Source organism: Argentina silus, assembly GCF_951799395.1.
Source record: "Argentina silus genome assembly, chromosome: 4".
NCBI classification, from domain to species: Eukaryota; Metazoa; Chordata; class Actinopteri; order Argentiniformes; family Argentinidae; genus Argentina; species Argentina silus.
Window position 1 is genome coordinate 19,767,523 of NC_139658.1, and position 20,094 is coordinate 19,787,616.

The window sequence follows — 20,094 nt, forward strand, 5'->3', positions numbered from 1 at the left end:
CACATCCCAAAGGTGCTCTATTGAATTGAGATCCGGTGACTGGCCATTGGAGTACAGTGAACTCATTGTCATGTTCAAGAAACCAGTTTGAGATTATGTGAGCTTCCTGCTGGAAGTAGCCATCAGAAGATGGTTACACTGTGGTCATAAAGGGATGGACATGGTCAGCAACAATACTCAGGTAGGCTGTGGCGTTCAAACAATGCTCAGTTGGTACTAAGGGGCCCAAAGTGTGCCAAGAAAATATCCCCCACACCACAAGATATTTGTATTAACGAGCAGTTGAACAGGTGTACCTAACAAAGTGTATTTAAAGCTTTTATAACCTTATGCTGTCACAAAGGCATGGGACTGTACCCAAAACATTACCACGTAACAGTGAACAAAGAGATGAAAAGACCATGCCATCTATAGTGCATTGGACTATATTGTGTTGTCTGTCTTCTGTTCATTGCAGTGTATGTCCACCATGCTGTACTGAAAAGAGATTCCCCCAACCTAGGTTGTGTGACAATAAATGGAGCTTGTCAATCCTGTTCCATAAATGTTGATTCTCCTTAGACTTTCCCATTGTAGGGTTTTTGGCTGAGTGTAATGAGTGTATCAAACGAGCCCTATTTAAATGGGCTGAAATAAGTCACCAGCTGTAGTCAATCGTAATCACTCATAAGAAGTTAAGAGGCCATGCCACAAAGCTAATTTGATTGACACAACTTTCTACATCACCAAAATTGATAATTCAAGGTGGTGTATGTATATTTTTTACCCAGCAGATTTTGTCACATTTTCAGAAGACCCATAAAAAATTCATAAAAGAACCAAACTTCATGAATGTTTTTTGTGACAAAGAAGTATGTGTGCCAATCAATCCATCACGGAAAAATAAGAGTTGTAGAAATGATTGGAAACTCAAGACTGCCATGACATACATGTTCTTTACAAGTGTATGTAAACTTCTGACCACAACTGTATAAAAGGAACCAGGTTTTAATGAAGGAATGGGGGGAACGGAATGGCAGGGTAAAATGACAAGCAGGGCAGGGCCGGCAGACACAGCGTGGTTAGTCAAATACTCGACACAGAACAGCTCTGAAAAATAAACACTACTAAGCGGCCGAGAGCGAGACTGGTGTGTAAGGACAACAAACAATCTGGCGATGAGTGGATGGGAGGCCGGGGTTTAAATACTGCAAGGTGAATGAGATGATGAACCGCAGGTGTGTAGATCGAGCAGGTGGAGTGGATGAAGTGACTTAGACAGCTGGAGCCTGAGCCCACGCCCGCCCACACCCACACCCACACCCACACACCCACACCCACACACCCACACCCACACCCACACACACACACACACACACACACACACACACACACACACACACACACACACACACACACACACACACACACACACACACACACACAGACAGACAGGGGAGAGAGAGCCTGGCACAGGCCAGGAGGGTGTGACAATTCTAATCCAATTAAATAGGATATTGGCTTTGGATGCAGGTCAGTGTCACACAGATACCGCATGAGAGCTTTGAGGTGGAAAAGACTCATTACAAACACAGTTTTTGTACTTAGAAGCTAAACATGAACGTAATAATGTTTAATTTACACAACATATACGTTAGATTACCACATTATTTTTATTAATCAGTGCACGAAGCGGGAAAAAACAAGTTTTCCAGAAGACAGGGAGAAGTGCAAGTTTCAACACCTTTTTCACAAACCTTGAGGGAGCCATTTCCCCCGCCAAAAAATGCTCCAGTTATGTGAACATCATAAAAATCTAAAATGTGATTCACATTAAAGTACAAAGACATCTGACACAAACTCGTCTCTATACATTCCTTGGCATTGTTGATATTTGCACATAGAAAAGGGGTGATTCACACCTCAAGGCAACAGGATGGACGGACCAGCATTTAAATAATTCCAGATACAGGTTAAGAGCCTACATTTGTGTACTATTGGCTGTAAGGTATGACTAGGTTATGGTCTAAGAATTGGATCTATACTTACTGTTTATTCTTGGTGCATGGTAGAACTTGCAGTGCGAGTGGTAATAGGTTAAACTGATGAAGAATGTGGTACGTAGATATAGTTTGGTGAGACTTGCTTTATCAGGGTTGTAGTTTGAGTGGTTATACTGTAGGTTAAGTTGATGAAGAACATGGTATGTCTGATATAGTATGGTTAGCTTGGTCTACCATGAAGGTTGCAGTACAGTATGAGTGGTTATGGGTAAAAGCTCCCACAGGGCTGAAGGGGAGGGTTGATGTACATGTGTACATCAGGTCGGGAAACACCTGCTCATCAGACTGGCACTCAAACAAGTTGGGGTCGTTGAGGAAACTCTGTAGAGTGGGCAGCAGGTCTTCCTCTCCTTCTTCCACGCTGTAAGCTGGACACATGGGGTCCGGGTCGGGACTGAAGAGGGGGTCCTGGTCAGCATTGAAGAGGGGGTCTGTGTTAGCACCCAGGAAGGGGTCTGGGTTTGCACTGAAGAGGGGGTCTGGGTCAGCATTCAGAAGAAGGTCCGGGGTAAGAGGGTCCCCACTTGGGCCTTAGGGTGGGAATAAACAGGCAGAATTACAGTAGGGTCAGATGACCTGGTCTGTGTTCATAGCAAAATCATTTGAAAATGGTATTCAATTCTAGTTCTAGAGTATTGGTTAAGGCTTCTGACTTTCAGATTGAGAGAGTTTCAGTCATTTACAGTACCAGTCAAAAGTTTGGACACAACTTGACAAGAGTGTGCAAAGCAAAAGGTGGCTACTTTGAAGAATCTAAAATATAAACCATATTCTGGTTTGTTTAACACTTTTTTGTTCACTACATAATTCCATATGTGTTCCTTCATAGTTTTGATGTCTTCAATATTAATCTACAATGTAGAAAATAATAAAAAAAAGAAAAGAAAAACCATTGAATGAGAAGGTGTGTCCAAACTATTGACTGGTAACTCAGTGATTAAGCAAACAAAGGAAGCAGGCATGTTGTTGTGTTGAAAACACTGGTTAGACTTAACCTGTTGTTAGCTGTTAGCCCATACCATACATGGGTACAAGGGAAGAGAGAGTCAGAGGAGAGAGGGTGCCAAGAAATCACATTTGCATTTTTGAGATTTTAGATTTTAGATTTTGGTTTTAGTCATTCAGCAATTCAACTTAAAATGTGCATTCAAAAAAGGAAGAAACCACCACATAATAAAAGTAGTTAGTAATAATCTGATATTATTATTATTATTATTATTATTATTATTAATTATGGAAGGTTGGTGAGTAACAAACACAGTACTGTAAACACTGTTACCAATCCCATGCTGTAATCTAAGACCCCAGAAAAAATAAAATGCCCTCTCATCCCTGGTTTACTAGTCAGTAGGGGGACTTCTGAACCCCCTTATTTGTGACCACCGGTTTGAGACGCAGAAGAGTAAGAAATAAAATAAAATAAATAAGGATGATTTTGCGCGGGGACACATAAGGAAAGGTTTAAGCGACAAGGTCGTAGCTGAACTACGTAGGAATCGGTTGACTGGGTTTTGACTGGATGCCGCGGCGAGGTGAGGCATGACTCACCAGAGGCCTCTTCCCATTGGCCGTTCACTGGCCCCGGGCCTTCACCCTCCGCCATGTCAGAATATGCGGGTGACTTAGCCTCCAGTGTGTTCCTACAGTGATCAATAATAAACAGCCATTATAACCAGTTCCTGAAGTGACCAATGAGAGAGAGGGATTACACTACTTTTTTGATTGAGCCAGAGCATTTTCATTTCGAAAGCTGTGATCGCTAAATAACACCTGTTGTGAAGGTGAAATGGGAGGGGGTGAAGGGGTTCGGGTGTGCATTTTAGGGTTCCTACACATTATCCGTTTCAAAATTCCAGACTTTACCAGACCTACATTTTTGTTGTTGAGTAGTGACTTTCTGTTTCGCCACATCTGTCAAAAATGTGTGTGTGTAGCGTGACCTGCCAAATCCTCTGTTAAACATAAAAGAAAATAATAATTTAAAAAAAAAAAAACTCCTAAAGACCTCTTCATCCCCACTACCCCTCTGTGCAAGTTTCTCTCCTGTAAATAAATTAATAAATAAAAATCTTCCTTTCTTCTAGCATTGTGACTGCCAATAGCCCCTGATGCTAGATGCTATTTTTTTCTTATGATGACTGATGGATAGATGATTCACTTACTTAGTCAAATGTATTTGTTGTAAGTCGCTTTGGATAAAGGCGTCTGCTAAAAGCCATAAATGTAATTTAAATGTAAAAATAAAACAGGCTAATGCTATGTTAATGAAGGAATGTAGATCTGTGTAAATGATCTGGCTTTAAAAAAATATTGAATACAATTCTGAACTCTTCTGGTCCGAATTTAGCATATATTATATGCCAGATTTTTTTTTGCCAGGTCAGGAAATTGTCAATATTTTATTTCAGACTTTTCCAGAGCTTCCGGTCCTGCATAGAAACCCATTGAAAACCGATTTCATCGACCTTCAGGTGACTACGAATCTACATGCTGGAATGGGTTTGAAAAATTAAATTTAACAAATTCAACAAAAATAGAAATATATACTCACTCTTTAGAGACAAAGACCAGCTTGGTTTTGATGTACTTAAAGTAAGGACTATTAGCTGAAAAACAAAGGTGAACATTTTTCATTCAGATTCATATCAATCACCTCACAATTTGGAGGAGGAAGGATGTCAAACTCTATGCCTGCGATATCATTTTCATACTAAACCATGCCTAATTGAATGGTTCAACTCAATAAATATACCAATACTATACTATACTAACAAATATAGTTCTACACTGCCACTTTGTGGTTCTTACCGCCACTCTTCTCTGTGTAGTACTTTCCAAAGGCTTCGTCTTTGGGTGTGTTGGGGTAGAGATAGACGAGGGGGTTTTCTGGGACGTTCTCTGCCACCAGGATCTGGAAGTTTCTGATAATTTCATGGAAGGGGATCTGGGCCAGGTCTACTTTGGTGAAGGGCTGCACGGTGCGAACGTCAGGTTCACCTAGAGGAGGACGAGGAAAACAAGAACAGAACGAATGATGAGGTAGAGGTGGCGATGTGTATGGGACAAGAACATAAGAATGAAATGAATACGATGGGTGGACAGAGGAAGGACAAACACACATTTACTGAGAGCACTATGTAATATAGGAGATAGCACATAGAGAATTAGGAAAGCTGTCAATTAATCTAAAGGTTTTTCTACTTCACAACTCCATCCGTCCCATCACACCCCACCCAGCCTAGCCTCTCACCTGACACCCTACCCAGCCTCTCACCTGACACCCTACTCAGCCTAGCCTCTCACCTGACACCCTACCCAGCCTCTCACCTGATACCCAACCCAGCCTAGCCTCTCACCTGACACCCTACCCAACCTAGCCTCTCTTCTGACACCCTACCCAGCCTAGCCTCTCACCTGACACCCCACCCAACCTAGCCTCTCTTCTGACACCCTACCCAGCCTAGCCTCTCACCTGACACCCCACCCGGCCTCTCACCTGACACCCAACCCAGCCTAGCCTCTCACCTGACACCCTACCCAGCCTAGCCTCTCACCTGACACCCCACCCCACCCAGCCTCTCTTCTGACACCCTACCCAGCCTAGCCTCTCACCTGACACTCCACCCGGCATCTCACCTGACACCCCACCCAGCCTCTCACCTGACACCCCACCTGGCCTCTCACCTGACACCCCACCCGGCCTCTCACCGGACACCCTACCCAGCCTCACCTGACACCCCACCTGGCCTCTCACCTGACACCCCACCCGGCCTCTCACCTGACACCCCACCCAGCCTCTCACCGGACACCCTACCCAGCCTAGCCTCTCACCTGTGGGGGAGTAGTCCACCCAGGAGAAGGTGATGCCTCCATCTCGGATGCTTTCACTGAAGCGAAGGAGGAATGTGCCTCTTTGTTTTTTCTTCAGGAGGGATTTCTCTTTGCCTTTACTCACAAACCCCATGATGGACCTGTGTGCGAAATATGCATGCAGCCATGCAGAAAATAATATACATTTAAGTGTCAATCTTCACCCCAGCCCCAAACAACCATTAGCAATATCTAGGAAAACTAGGATTTAGATTCAGGTCACAGGGGTCAAATACATTATACAAATGTATGATGATTTAAAAAGGCCATTGTACTTCTCTGGGACCATATATACTGAAAAATGTATGCACTCATTGCAATGTAAGTCACTTTGGATAAAAGCATCAGCTAAATGGCATATTTTATATGATTATATTATTTTCTATTGTGCAATAACATGATTGTCTAAGTCATAGCCTCTTGATTGAACTGCTGTGGATGTTCCTCGCTCATTACACATACCCATCATTCCACAGGTTCTCTAACTGGGTCTTCACCATAACAAGGATGCCATCAAACCACACCCAGAAAGTGAAGTTGGTGTTGACAACATTTTCCTGCAACACAAGAATGGCAGAGGTTGGGGAGGCTAGTGGAGGTAGAAACTGGGGGCCAGGCTTATTGTAACACATGGAATGGAATCAGGAATGGTCTCAAACACGTGTTTGATACAGTATGTGTTTGATACCGTTCCTGATTCCCTTCCATCATGTAGAGATTTTCAGCATCATGTAGAGAGCACACAATTCTCACCTTGCTAAACTTTGCCCAGGACATTATGCAGCTGTCATAACTTTCCTGCTTTCCTGTTGGGACGAAAAACAATTCTCTGTTTAACCTCACAAAAGACAATGTTCCAGGAACAAACAACAAACAACACTCACTGCCAAACATTCAAGACAGCCATATGATGGCAAAGCGGCAATACTGGCAATAAATGGACAACACTGCAACTTGTTGACAACACCTCAACAGTGTTAGCACTGCTAACAAAGTGTACCTGATATACTGTACCAAGATGTGCCATTACTGTAATAAAGGCAGCTCAGATGTACTGAGAGGGGTAGACATACCAAACAGTTTGTGCGCAACTGTGTCCAGCTGATTGGAGTCCAGGCCTCGTTTGGTGGCAGAGAGGAACTGCCAACTCAACATATCCCCCATCTTTGGCCATGGAGCCACAGGACAACTGGCAAAAAACAGAATGTTCTGGAAACACACACACACACGCACCGCACACGCACGCATGAGCAAACACACACACAAACGCATAAACAAACACACAGAAACACACACACAGAAACACACATACACAGAAACACACACACACACAGAAACATACACACACAGAAACATACACACACACACACACAAGTTATTGATTATTAATGGTCATTACTAAAGTTTGCATCTGCTCAATCTCCTCAAGTATTGGTTGTTTGGAGACCTCTCACCTTTGGGTCGTGACACAGCATGTTGAACCAGAGTACAGAGGCCCAGGCACTCTGCTGCTGGCTGGAGTTGGAGATGATGACCACGGGGAGAGAGGAGGTCTGGGGTGGGGGGGGGGCAAGTATCAATATTACATTAACACATCTGTCTTTTACATTATTTTGTGTCCAGAGAAACATCTCAGACCAGACACCCATTATTGTATCATACAACAGGTGTGGGGCAAACAGACACATAACCAGCCAACAGAGCAGCAGGGAATGACGGTAAGACCAACCTCCAGGGTGACTGACAAGCCATGCAGGTGAAAAGCTGTGTCAAAGCTGATGATGTGGAGCTCCTCTGTGACGCTGAGAGAGAGCTGTGAACACAGAGAGGATCTCATCACACAAGCTGGCATGTACAGTATCTCTGTTTGAAAGGTGTGGCTGAAGTGAGGTTGGTTTTGAATTTCAGTGTTTTGGGTGTTCTGAGTGGATGTGTCGCGGCGTGATGACGTCAACTCACGTCGTTGATTCCCTTGCCACCTCCTCCAGACTTCTGCTCCTTCAGCGTCTGCAGGCACACCAAGGAGGTTAGTCCAGCTCAGGTCATCAAAATACAACAAGACTGATGTTCATTTTGTCTGGTGGTTATTGCCTTATTTCTGTTAGTGTGTGCATTGCGTTATTATAATCATTATTCTGTAAATATTATTTACAGAAAATACATACAAAAATATACATATGCAATATGGCTAAATGACACATTACGATGAACGTTTGTGGTTTGACAATAACGTTGTATCAGCTGTAACACATCAGTTGATGAATACAACAATGACCGCATGCATTCAATCAAACCTTCATAAGCGAGTCGACTACTGCACAACTTTAAGGGTACATTTCCATCTAGAGTTGTGTGTCGCTGGCCTCCATCCTTCCCCCACCTCTCACCACACCAAGCCCTGTGCCACCCACTCACCAGGTGTCTGAAGTCTGCCACCATGCCTCCACTCATGCTCTCTGTCATGTTCAGGACCTTGCTGTTGGAGCCCAGGACATTGAAGCGCCGGTACCTAAAGCCAAGCGTCACACAGACCGGTTAAGCGAGAACATGCTAATTACTAGTCATGCATTTCGTTGCAAAAACACCACTTATAGACATTGGACATTATGTTACAAATCAACTTCTGTAAAACGTCGGAATGTCAGAACTCCACGGCTGCTCACCCTTTGACCTGCGGTGCCTCCCTGGAGTCGAGAGGAAGGAGAGAGAGACACAGACATATCGGTATAATTAATGACCAGTATGGGGGCACCTGGCACCAAAACATCAGTTCAATCACCTTTTGGAACTGGTAAAACAATGATCAACAAATCAACAAATACTAATGAACAACACTCGGCTTGTCTAAATTTACAGAATGAGAGCGCTTCACAAGGAGACAGATAATACACAAGGAGCAACAAATTTCCTTTGACAAAGTTTCCATCTATAGATAATAATGTATTCCATTTAGCTGACGCTTTTATCCAAAGCGACTTACATTGCAGTGAGTGCATACATTTCAGTATATATGGTCCCGGCAGGAATCAAACCCACAACCTAAGCGTTGTTAGCGTCGTGCTCTACCAACTAAGACACAGAGGACCATCTCACCTGTCGATGGACACGTTCACCTTCATGGCATGGTTCAGCTCAGGAAATTTGACGAGGAATCTAAAAACAATAACAACCACCAGCTACTATCAACACACACACACACACTTCAGGTATGCACTGTCTATAGCTGTGGTAAGGACTGTCACACTGAAATACTGACCTGGTCTTGACAGAAAACTGTACGTTGGTGCGTAGAACCAAGGGACCTTTCCCCTGGGGCATGGATGGCTGAGTCTCCACCACAAAGGCACTAAATAATGATAAATAAACAATACATCAATACACTGTCTGTGGACAGAAAATAATACATTTTCCACCAGAATTAGTGTTTACAGTATCTGTGTGTGTGTGTGTGTGTGTGTGTGTGTGTGTGTGTGTGTGATCTTTATGTAAGTGCACATGTATTATGATTGAGTGTAAGACCTCTTAAGCAGGTTAATGAGGAGTTTGTCGACTCTCGTCTGCAGGGCAGGTTTCTGGGCCTTTACAGGGTCATGCTCATAGGTCAATTTCCCCATCAGCTCTTCCAGCTTCCCGAGAAATGTGCCCACCAGGAACAGAGTCTCCGCGTCCGTCGTGAACCTGCAGGATCAGTCAAACAAAGTCATACAGGGTGTCACACAGAGGGGTCAAAGGTCAAAGCTGAGGAACGCTTTCTGTCAACACAAGCTCTTTCATGTTAAAGAGAGGCTTGCTTGTTTGGTGAGTGGGAGGGGGGTTTAATCACACCTTGAGCAGGCCAAGGCAACCTAGGGCTGGGCGGATAATAGATGTTATAAAATAGTGTGATATTTGGAGCATATCGTGATATTTAGAGCATATCGTGATATTGTTCTCTTACCGAAAGTAGTCTGTTAAAGTGCCTAAAACTCAAGATATGTGCATACAAGTGCAGGGTCCCACCAAGCACAAGGCCAATAAGGCCAAGCACATCTAGGGTTAACCCTAACCCTAACCATACACATACACATACACAAATGTGCTGCAGTTTAGTTTAGTTTTTTTTCTTCTTTTTTTTTTCCTGAAGTAACGAAACGCGAATAAGAAAACGTGGATACTGCCCAACCCTGAGGCAAACATGGGCTGAAAGTTGGTCATCTGTACCATTTCTCCAGCTGGTCCAGGCAGGTGCTGTCAGGGGCTCCGATGCAAGCCCTCTGCTGCCTCCTCTGCCACTCCACCAGCTCCTTCTTCACCAGCTCACACAGCTCCTCTACACTGTCCAGCAGTGCAGCCAGATCTGTCAACATGCTCTGTGGGGACCAAGGGGGGAGGGAGAGAGAGAGAGAGAGGGAGGGAGGGAAAGAGAGGAAGAAGAGAGCCAGGCAGAGAGTAGTAGAGGCAAGAAAAGGGAGAGAGAAATGCAATTTGTATCAATGTTGTTTCAATGTCTGAAAATGACATACGATGAGCATGTCTAATGATAAGACGAGGAATATCCCTCTACCTTCCGAGATACGTCCAGTCTGTTGAGTAGATTCTGCAGCACTGTCTGCTGTTTCTTCCTCTCTGCATCGTTTGTGTTCCCTGCAGACAGAATCCCCACAGACAAAGACCTAGGTCATCTTTAAGTCTTCAGACAGAACAGCCACAACCGCAAGAGAGCTAACAGATGTAACACTGTAGAATGAGTGACTTCAAAAACGTAAGTCCTTGAATGCAGACATTTATTTAACAGGTGAATTAAAGAAGAGGAAAATTATTTATTTTTTACATTTAGATTTGGTATTTAAAATAATCCTCATCTTGCTGATCTTCCAAATATTTGATTTTGGTTTCCATGCCCTGCATTTACAAAAATACAAAATTAGCTCACCTTCCATTTGATGGGTTTGATATTTAAAATCAAATTCGTCTTGCTGCTCTTCCAGACATTTCACTGTTTGTTCCATGCGCTGCATTTACAAAAATACAAAACACACGTTCACAAATCTGTCAGAAAAGCAGGGCTATTTGTGGGCTACTATATAACAATAATATAAACTAAACAGTAACATTGACAAAGACACTCTATAATAAGAACAGGAAGTTCATAAAATGGCATGACAATCTCAACACAGACTTTCACAAGGAAGCTCACCTGCACTTTATTTCTAAGGCTGGCCATCTTGCACTCGATGTTCTGCTGACTGTCGGTATCCATGTTGTTCTGCTGGACCTGCAGAAGCTGGACCTGATAGGAGGAGGAGATGGACGAAGAGAAGGTGGTTGTCAGGACAATGGTGGTGGTGATGGTGATGATAACGATGATAATAGCAATGCTAGCTACAGTATCTTCCGCCATAGATTGAAGACTGTGATGGAAATCTTTCAGTGAACAACAATAAACGATGTTTGGAGTTTTAATGCATATACAAAGTTTAAACAACGTTGCTTAAAGCCGGATCAGCATTCCTTCACCAACAGTGTGGATTCAGATACAATGCTCTTCTAGCATTGTGACTGCCAATGGCCCCTGGTCTGAGCATTGATTACTTCTTATCTTATGGTGACTTACTTAAACAAATGTATTTGTTGCTTTGGATAAAGGCGTCTGCTAAATGCCATAAATGTAAATGTAAGTATTGAAATGAGATGTTGAACAACACTTTCTATGTGGCATAGAGGGCTGTATCCTAACTTGATATACACTCACCGAACACTTTATTAGGAACACCTGTACACCTTCTCATAGTGGAGGTGGTGTAATAGTGTGGGGAATGTTTTCTTGGCACACTTTGGGCCCGTTAATAATTATTCATCACTTGAATGCCACAGCCTATTTGAGTATTGTTGCTGACCATGTGCATCCCTTCATGGCCACAATTTACGCATCTTCTAAAGGCTACTTCCAGCATAATAATGCACCATGCCACAGAGCAAAAGTCGTCTCAAACTGGTTTCATGAACATGACAATGAGTTCAGTGTTCTTCAGTGGCCTTCCCAGTCACCGGATCTGAATCTAATAGAGCACCTTTGGGTTGTGGTAGAACGGGAGATTCAGAGCTTGAAAGTGCACCTGAAAAATCTGCAGGAATTGTGTGATGCAATCATGCCATCATGGCCCAGAATCTCAAAGGAATGTTTCCGACATCTTGTGGAATCAATGCCACGAAGAATTGAGACTGTTTTGATAGCAAAGGGAGGCCCTACCCAGTAGGTATAGTGTTCCTAATAAAGTATTTGGTGAGTGTATAACTAGTGTGTAACTCTGATTTTCACGTAAATCGTGCGGTAGCGACAATGGGAGTTGTGCTTGACTAACCTGCTCAGCGAGTTCTGCGTTCTCCAGGATCTCCTTCTCCTTCCTCAGGACCCACAGAATGATGTTGGCCAAAGTACAGGGCTCCTCCTGGTACCTCTGTGGAAGAGAATAGAGCCAGGGGTATGTTCAGGTTATCAAGAGATATGACTGTATCTTAAAACTTTCTCTTTCTCGGGAACCTATTCTCAACCAAAAATAACTCAAATTGTACGCAATCAGCATATACAAATAATCAGCATCAATTCACTGCAAGTAACTGAATTACTTGTACGTGATTGCTCTACAGTAGGGGTGCACAACTTGTGGCTGGCTCTTCTCAATTACTCCCAAGATAGCACACATACCCCGGTTTCGCTGATCAGCTGCTTCCAGTAGCTCATTAAATGGCAAGAACAAAAACCTGCAGCCCATGAGGACAGGCAGGAGTTGGGCACTTGTGCTCTACACAGTGCTATGGATCAGATGAACTCTATGGAATGGAACAGGAGGCAGACAGACCTGGAAGTTCTGTCTGAAGCGTCGGATGTTGTGCTGCAGCAGGAACTCGCTCTCCTGTAGGAAGCGGCTGTGCTGGATATCCAGGTTCTCCAGCAACACCTGGAACAGCACCATGGCAACTTCATGATTCGACGCCGCACGCTCCCTAAGAGCCAAAACACAACACTGGTTAGGGACTACGACTCAATTAGAGTCGCATAGGTTTGTGGAAACAAGGCCAATGTGAGAAAATCTGTAAGCCATATGGCGAAGAATTCCACCTGGACCATCAGAAGAGAAGGCAGAGCTACTACCAAACTTCTTAAAGAGGCAATCTGTTGGGGCACTTAGTGGCATAGCACACTAATGCGCATACCACATAATCACAAGGTTCCTGGTTCGATTTCGACCCTCAACATTTGCATGTCATCCCTCCTCACTCTCACCCATCCTTTCTGTCAATCTCTACTGTCTCTATCCCAATAAAAGCAGAAATGCCCGAAAAACATATTTAAAAAAAAAAAGAAAGAAAAAAAAAGAAAGAAAAAAAGAGGCAATCTGTAATTGGTAGATCAATTTGACTTTTAACTAATTATATATAGACATTGATTCTTGAAGGATATAAAAGCCTTATTATGACCATAGTTCAACTGTCTTACCCCATCAGAACCCAAAATATGAACAAATATAAAAAACGGTTTCTAAACAACGTAATTGTAAACAAACACTGTATATAGCTTCGAAACATGGTCAGTCCGTCTATTAGTTTTAGAGTGGCTGGCAGGGTGACCGCTTTGTCGTTGTTTGGATCCCAGATTGCCACTTTAAACCAATCCAATTCCCTAAGATAGGGGATAGGGGCTGAAGGTTGATTCCTGGTGACTCACCAGTCCTGTTGCTCTATCCAGGAGGCGAGATAGTGCCGCACATCCATAGGAAACGCATCTCCATCGTATAGTTCATCCACCTGCTGTAGGTACACAGAGTCCAGCTGCCTCAGCCTCTTCCACATGGCCATCCTGGGCTAGGTGAAGCACACACAACCATACACACAACAATGGACAAACAGACAGATATGCATAAGTAGATCACAACAATGGACAAACAGACAGATATGCATAAGTAGATCACAACAATGGGTACAGAAAGGGTGAGTGTGAGTGTGTGAGAGCGGTTGGTGCCTAATAACACTTGCACAGATGTTTTAAGTACAGGTACAATCTCACTAACAATGCAAGGTATGTGTAATTCTGTAAAGGTGCAAATGTATCTAAAAATGGTATGTATGTCATGATATGTGTCATTTGTGTAATACAATAAAGGATGTTAAAGAAGACAGTAAGGGTGGAGTGGGATAAATGGTGATGTTTACACTTGTAATCAATGCAAGTTTGCGAATACACAGTGACGTTTCATTCCTTGTAAATGTAAGTCCATGTATTGTCATGTTGTTGTACATTGTCCTTGTTTAATAAGAACTAACTAACATTATTGTGAACTTACTCAAACAAAAATGTTATAAAACAAATAAGAACAAAAACAATTATGTATTTCCTGGTTACTGTACTACCAGGAAACCACTGCAGTGGTCCAAACAGACTCCAGGAATGACCCGAGGGCGTTTCCACAATGTGATTTACATAACGTTCTGAGAAAGTCTCTTTTTTTTCTTGCATGAATTAATATTGTCAATCCCAAAACCAAAAACGAACAAAAATACTAGAACATATAGCAAAACTGACACTGACAACATCTATTCTAGGCCATCTATTCTAGGTCTACCTCGGGGATAAGTTGATGAGTTTGGAAAACAATGCAAACGTATGTATGTATTCGCAGCATGTGACTTTGTCAACAAGAAGTATTATTGTGTCAACCGTGAGTATGATGTAGAATAGTCGGCTATGATGACGGCTGAATAGTTGCTAGACAGGTTTGATGAACAGGAGGTATAATTTACAGTTGATTAGCTGCTACTGTACCTGCAATTATCACGAAGACAGCCTGTTTCACTCACCTGTAAATTACTCCGATTTTTGGCGAGCCGTGAGCAATTTTCTGAGGTTTAAGGCTGGTGCATTATCTGACAATACAGTATGTTTCTATCAATCGTACTGGTCGTAAACACAATCAGACTTGAACTTCACTTCGTCTACATACGTGCGCTTCTGCTCTCCTCCCTCCGTACGCAACTGCATTGGGAAAGGACGCACCGTAAACTATTGGCTATTTGCGTATTCCCTCCCAATTGGTCTCTATAACCAATACTTCAGGGCTCCATTTTGTGTCTTTGAAGGCTGTTGTTCTCGCGTCCTGTGAACCGAAATGGTTTTATCAAGCCGTTCAGTGTCCTCCTTGACAAATCGCAAAACACTGTGTAGCGATCAGGATTGGTCAAAAATACGTGTCAATCAATTTGCAGAGGGAGTACGCAATTAAAGGAACAGCAAGATAGAAACCGATGGGCTCGCGAATGAAAAATTCCAAGAAATGACGTTATGAAAGTGAGTATGAAAACGAAAAGGTCCGCCTCCCTCTCTCTCTGGTTCTGCTGACGCTGTAGCGGCTGGCACTATTATTCAAATTCCATATTGATCAAAACGCATAGCAGGATAGTTAGTATTAATTAATAGTATCAAATACTTTATTTGATCAGTTCATTGTGTATACTAGCCTATGGCTATTTGTTGGCTAGATCTTATCGTCCCAGGGTGTTTTTTTGCTAATTGTCTTATAGAAACAATCAGGCCTACTAGTGATTCTGTGTTTGGGAATAAATGTTTTAAATGTTGACTAGGATATATATTTGTCAGTGAATATGTGCAAGATTTGTATACACAAACATACAACAAAACAATCACTTTTGTTTTTCTTTATTGGCACAGGATATTAAAGATGGGTTTACGCAACGTACAAGATACAAAAACAAATGTGATTACATGTTCCTGCTACCGTTTCAAATCAACGCCTTCTATTCCAAATGTACACTATACTTCTATAAATGGTTTGGTTATACATTTCCCATCCTAGCCACTTGCCTATCGCAACAATGAAGTAGGTTTTAAAGGAACGTATTGCTCATGAAAAACATTAAATAAAAGGAGAAAGAAGAAAAAAAAAAGATTTTTCCATAAAATATTCCAAATCTGCAGATGGCCAAATATACAAGTCAGCATTGATATTTCAAACACAGTTTGGCCACACTTTACCTATTTTTGTTATAATGTATTGCTGCATAATGCTGTCCTTGCTACAGAACAGAAACAAGTAGGGAACTGTACAATATCTCATTGCATTTTTGTGTGTGACTAAACTGAATGTATGAGGCTGAGCTACATCTGTCATTGTTGACTGAATCCTTATCTTACCCCTGCAAGAATCCCTCAAAAACGCTGATATGACAATAGTGTGGATAGTGGATTATTTGGTCCAAATAGTCACTCAGAAGTAGTAGTGAAAAAAAAAAAAAAAAAAAAAAAAAAATGAATACATTTACATAACATGTTTTTCTCACTTGGGCTGCTACACACACGTGTCAATGAAAAATGGCTGATATCAGTTGACATTTTTACAAATACACAGCTTGCCTTGAATTTGGCTAGACAAGATCTATCGCTAGACGAGACAAAACAATATATATAGTACTGCACCGATACAAAAGTCCCTGCACTTTGAGTAAATCAGAGGTTGAAATTGAGACTGAAGACTGAATATTTTTCCTTGTTCAACTGCTTGAGAACAGATTCACAGATTCAAGAATCTAGGCAGCACGTAGCTCATGCCAAGCTCAAAAATGTCCCACAAAAAGGACAAAGAGAATGGAGTTGGGCAAAGCAGAGACATATCTGGCTACCAGGCTCCTGCTTCTCTACTGTATGGTGATGACTCCCTCCTCCCAGCTGTACTGGTTCACCATCACGTCATCCTCCTGCTTCATGGAAGTGAGCAGGTACTTGATCCCGGCCTTTACCCCGGTCTTCACCCCTGCACCCAGCGCGTAACCAGCAACACCAACTGTCCCTCCGGTAACAGCCATTAGGGCATCGGTGCCCAGGTCGACAGCGCTCAGGATGGCTCTCTCCTTGGCCATCTCGGAGCAGTTAACAGAGGCGTAGTAGACGGCCGTGCCCAGGTTGTAGAGGGTGCTGACGGCAGGGATCCACTCCACCACGCTGTACACTCTCTCCTCCCTTTTGTTCACGCAGTTCTGCTGAGGGCTGCGTCGTGCTCGCCGCCCAGAGGCCACGGAGGACGAATCGTCCTCTACTGCCTCGCACTGACGGATCCAGCATTCTGAGTCCAAGTGCTCTGAGGGCACGACCCGGCTCCCTGTCTTCAGAACCGTCTGGTACCACCCAGGGTTAAGCGCCCCACCACGGGCCACACCAGCGCACTGGGACCCCAGGTTCTCACAGACCCTTACAGCCTCCTCCAGCCCCCCTGTAGCCCCTTCCACTACCTCCCCTAAGAGCAGGGTCCCATTCACTCTGGTCCAGCCCTGACACTGTTCCCCCTGCCTCCCCCTTCCAGAGGCATCCTGCTCCCTCTCGCTCTCTCCAGCCCTGGCCAGCTGCTGGATGTTAAACATCACCGCCTGTAGGTGGCGCTCTGCTTGAACCTTCCCCACAGACGACGGAGGAGATGCAGTGGCCCTGGGGCGGGACGTCCCCCTCTCCATCAGATCCTCTACCTCCGCCAATAGCTCCTCTGTGTCCTCCACTCCAAGCAGGTCATATAGCCTGAGCACCAAGATCTGGGCCTCCTGAGGGCAGCCTGCCGCCACCAGCACAGGTACCAGGGAGAGGCCCAGGAGTTCCCGGGGGAACAGCCCAGAGGATGGGTCCTCCAGGGTGGAGGCGGACAGCAGCTCCTCACAGCTGGCGTTTCCCTGGAGGACAATTCGGCCCTTCATCGGGCCCTGGAGCTTTGCCGTGAGTGCGGTGGCTATACGCTGGGCAGACTGGACCCTGGCTTCCGCCTGCACCATATCTTCTCCAGGAACCACAAATTCTTCTGCTCCTGACGGGAGACTGAGCTGGTTTTGGGACCCTAGGGCCAACTGCTCCCCCTGTTTAGCAGTGTCTTCATCTTCTAGGATGTAGGAGCTGGGAAGAGGTCTGTTTTTCAGAGACTGGGGTGATGGTAGTCTGCAGAGAGCTTGTTCAGTCAGCAGCAGCTGGATCAGAATCAGCCACTTCATTTTAGAGTGCATCATTCTTGCCTGTGAGAGGTCTACGGCAATACAGCTGCACACAGGAGTCTAGGGAAGACAACAGTCAAGGGAGGACAGTCAGTTGAAGTAAACCGTTTTGTTGTTGTTATTGTTGTTGTTGTTTTGTTTGGTTAAATGTAGAAACTTTTTTTCAACACGTGTTACATGATGAAAAATCAAGTCTGATTGTACAATCTTTTATACAGTATCAGGCCCTGTCTGTAATTTAAGGAATTTAATTCCAATTCTCTCCAACTTGTTCATTGCCAAGTAGCTCACAGCAAAGCCGTTTTTGCAACTGCCCTATTTCTCCAAAAAGAAGTGTTACGAATATCCCATCGTCAACATTGCGTTAGAAAGAAATAGCAAAACAAATAAAAGCCTCTTTTCTATTCTTTCATTCCCTAACTCACAGTATCTGCTATGATTTAGACATGGTGACTGTATTTACCAGACTGTTGTGAGTTTTGATACGGCTGAATAGAACAAATATTTGACAGTTCAATGTTACAGAATCCGCTGTGCACATTATCAAATCACTATGCAAAGAATGCTATTGAATTTAAAAGCTTAGCAAAAAAGCAAAACATCAAAGATCATTGTTTATCTCTGCAATCTAACTTGAATATTTGTTTCTCAACCGTAGCCTTCCAACAAATCAGTAATTTTGTTGTTCTTGTATGCATAAAAAATATGCTGTATTTAACACATACCTCAAGTATCCGTCCAGATATCCCAAGTGTGATTCTCAGACCCACCTACTTCACTGTGTTACACTGCTTTTACCCAAACGCACACATATAGAGATATTTTTCCCCCCTCACCAAGGACACCCCTCACCCCTCCCTCTCTCTTACCCGCTTTCTCTCTCTCTCTTCTTCAGAAAAAGAGAGGGAGGACATGGTTAGAATATTGATTCACGTAGAGAGGGTCCATGTTTTCTAAAGCTGTTTTGTTTGTTTGCCCTGGCGTCATCTCTCCTCCACTCTTGCTCTCTTTCTCTCTCCTGCACTGTAGTCGAGTGGTGGGCTTTGTTTTTGACCCAGATACTTGGCAGCAATCTTCCCTCGTGCCCTGAGCAGATGTTTCTTTTTTGGTTGTGGGAGGGAGCTAGGAGTGGGAGTAGAGGGATGGGGGGCACCTGGGGTGATGACTTCATCAATCCTACCAATCATTAGCCCCAGAAAATGATCCAAAAACTGTACCCTTCAACATCTTAACACACTCCAACACCCCTGTTTATCAGGAACAAGAATCTCTCCTGTTCTAATGGAAAATGCACCTCTTTTTTTCCCCCAGAGGCCCTATTCACTGAGTTTTTCTCTCTATAGAAACTCTGGATAAAAGCGGATCTCTTAGGCAATGGGAGCTTTCAGGAGAGTACAGTTTTGCCCAGAGGATGCCATCAGTGTATGTGAGCAATGGGGGCATATGGGGTTGACACTCTGAAATGCACTCTCTCACGCTTCTTTAGTGTACTGTTGTGTCTCCAGTGGTCCATCCTTCCTCTTAAGAAGGCCAGGTATTTTTACGGAACAACTGAACCATCTGATCTAGATTTAATAAGCATTTTGATATACAGCGCCTTCAGAAAGTATTCATACCCCTTCACTTTTTCCACATTTTGTTGTTATAGATTCAATTTAAAATTGATTAAATTAAAAATAATTTGCCATCAATCTGCACACAATACCCCAGAATGACAAAGCGAAAAAACATTTTTTTGAAATTTCAGTAAATTTATTAAAATTGAAATACAGAAACACCTCATGTACATAAGTATTCAGACCCTTTGCTGTGACACTCTTAAAATTAGCTAAAATGCAAAAATGTCATCAACAAATCACTCAGTAAGTGGAATTGAGTCCATCTTAATGCAAGGATAATAGTTCATGTAATTTTGGAATTGATAACCTTTTTTTATAGGGTCTCTGATTTGCATCACATCACTGAAAAAACATGTAGTAATACTAGTAACGCAAAATAACACCAATGACTTCACACAAGACAGTATTCTTGCTGGGTGATCTTTCTGGTGAAGACTGGGGGGTCAAGACTGTCTGTACTGCTCTCATCAAATGTCTGTGTCTTGCTTGGTTAACACTCTTTCTCTGAGCTCTCCTTTCCCTTTCACTTAGATCTCCTACTTTAT

The 20,094-nt window shown here is 43.3% G+C and overlaps 2 protein-coding genes across 3 annotated transcripts; both read right to left on the reverse strand.

Annotated features, from left to right (window-relative positions):
- Positions 1 to 1,633: 1,633 nt before the first annotated feature.
- On the reverse strand, positions 1,634 to 14,906 carry stat2 (signal transducer and activator of transcription 2). Of its 2 annotated transcripts, none has more exons than XM_083668647.1 (24): positions 14,748 to 14,906; positions 13,618 to 13,749; positions 12,752 to 12,896; positions 12,254 to 12,349; positions 11,089 to 11,181; positions 10,825 to 10,903; positions 10,456 to 10,535; positions 10,113 to 10,261; positions 9,432 to 9,590; positions 9,169 to 9,258; positions 9,006 to 9,065; positions 8,576 to 8,596; positions 8,328 to 8,421; positions 7,872 to 7,919; positions 7,642 to 7,725; positions 7,367 to 7,465; positions 6,986 to 7,121; positions 6,666 to 6,718; positions 6,375 to 6,469; positions 5,874 to 6,013; positions 4,851 to 5,039; positions 4,594 to 4,648; positions 3,591 to 3,682; positions 1,634 to 2,572 (listed from the first exon to the last, which is right to left on the reverse strand). In XM_083668647.1, the coding sequence occupies exons 2-24, from the start codon at positions 13,746 to 13,748 to the stop codon at positions 2,163 to 2,165; spliced, it is 2,598 nt and encodes an 865-aa protein (XP_083524773.1). In that variant the 5' UTR covers position 13,749; positions 14,748 to 14,906; the 3' UTR covers positions 1,634 to 2,162. The 2 variants fall into 2 exon arrangements, with proteins under 2 accessions (XP_083524773.1, XP_083524772.1); XM_083668646.1 differs by having other exon boundaries at positions 13,618 to 13,754.
- A 1,692-nt stretch (positions 14,907 to 16,598) lies between these two features.
- apof (apolipoprotein F) lies at positions 16,599 to 17,945 on the reverse strand (the record flags this gene model as incomplete). The annotated part of the gene is made up of 1 exon (XM_083669304.1): positions 16,599 to 17,945. One exon carries the CDS (start codon positions 17,943 to 17,945, stop codon positions 16,599 to 16,601), a length of 1,347 nt encoding a protein of 448 aa, XP_083525430.1.
- Between the last annotated feature and the right edge of the window lie 2,149 nt (positions 17,946 to 20,094).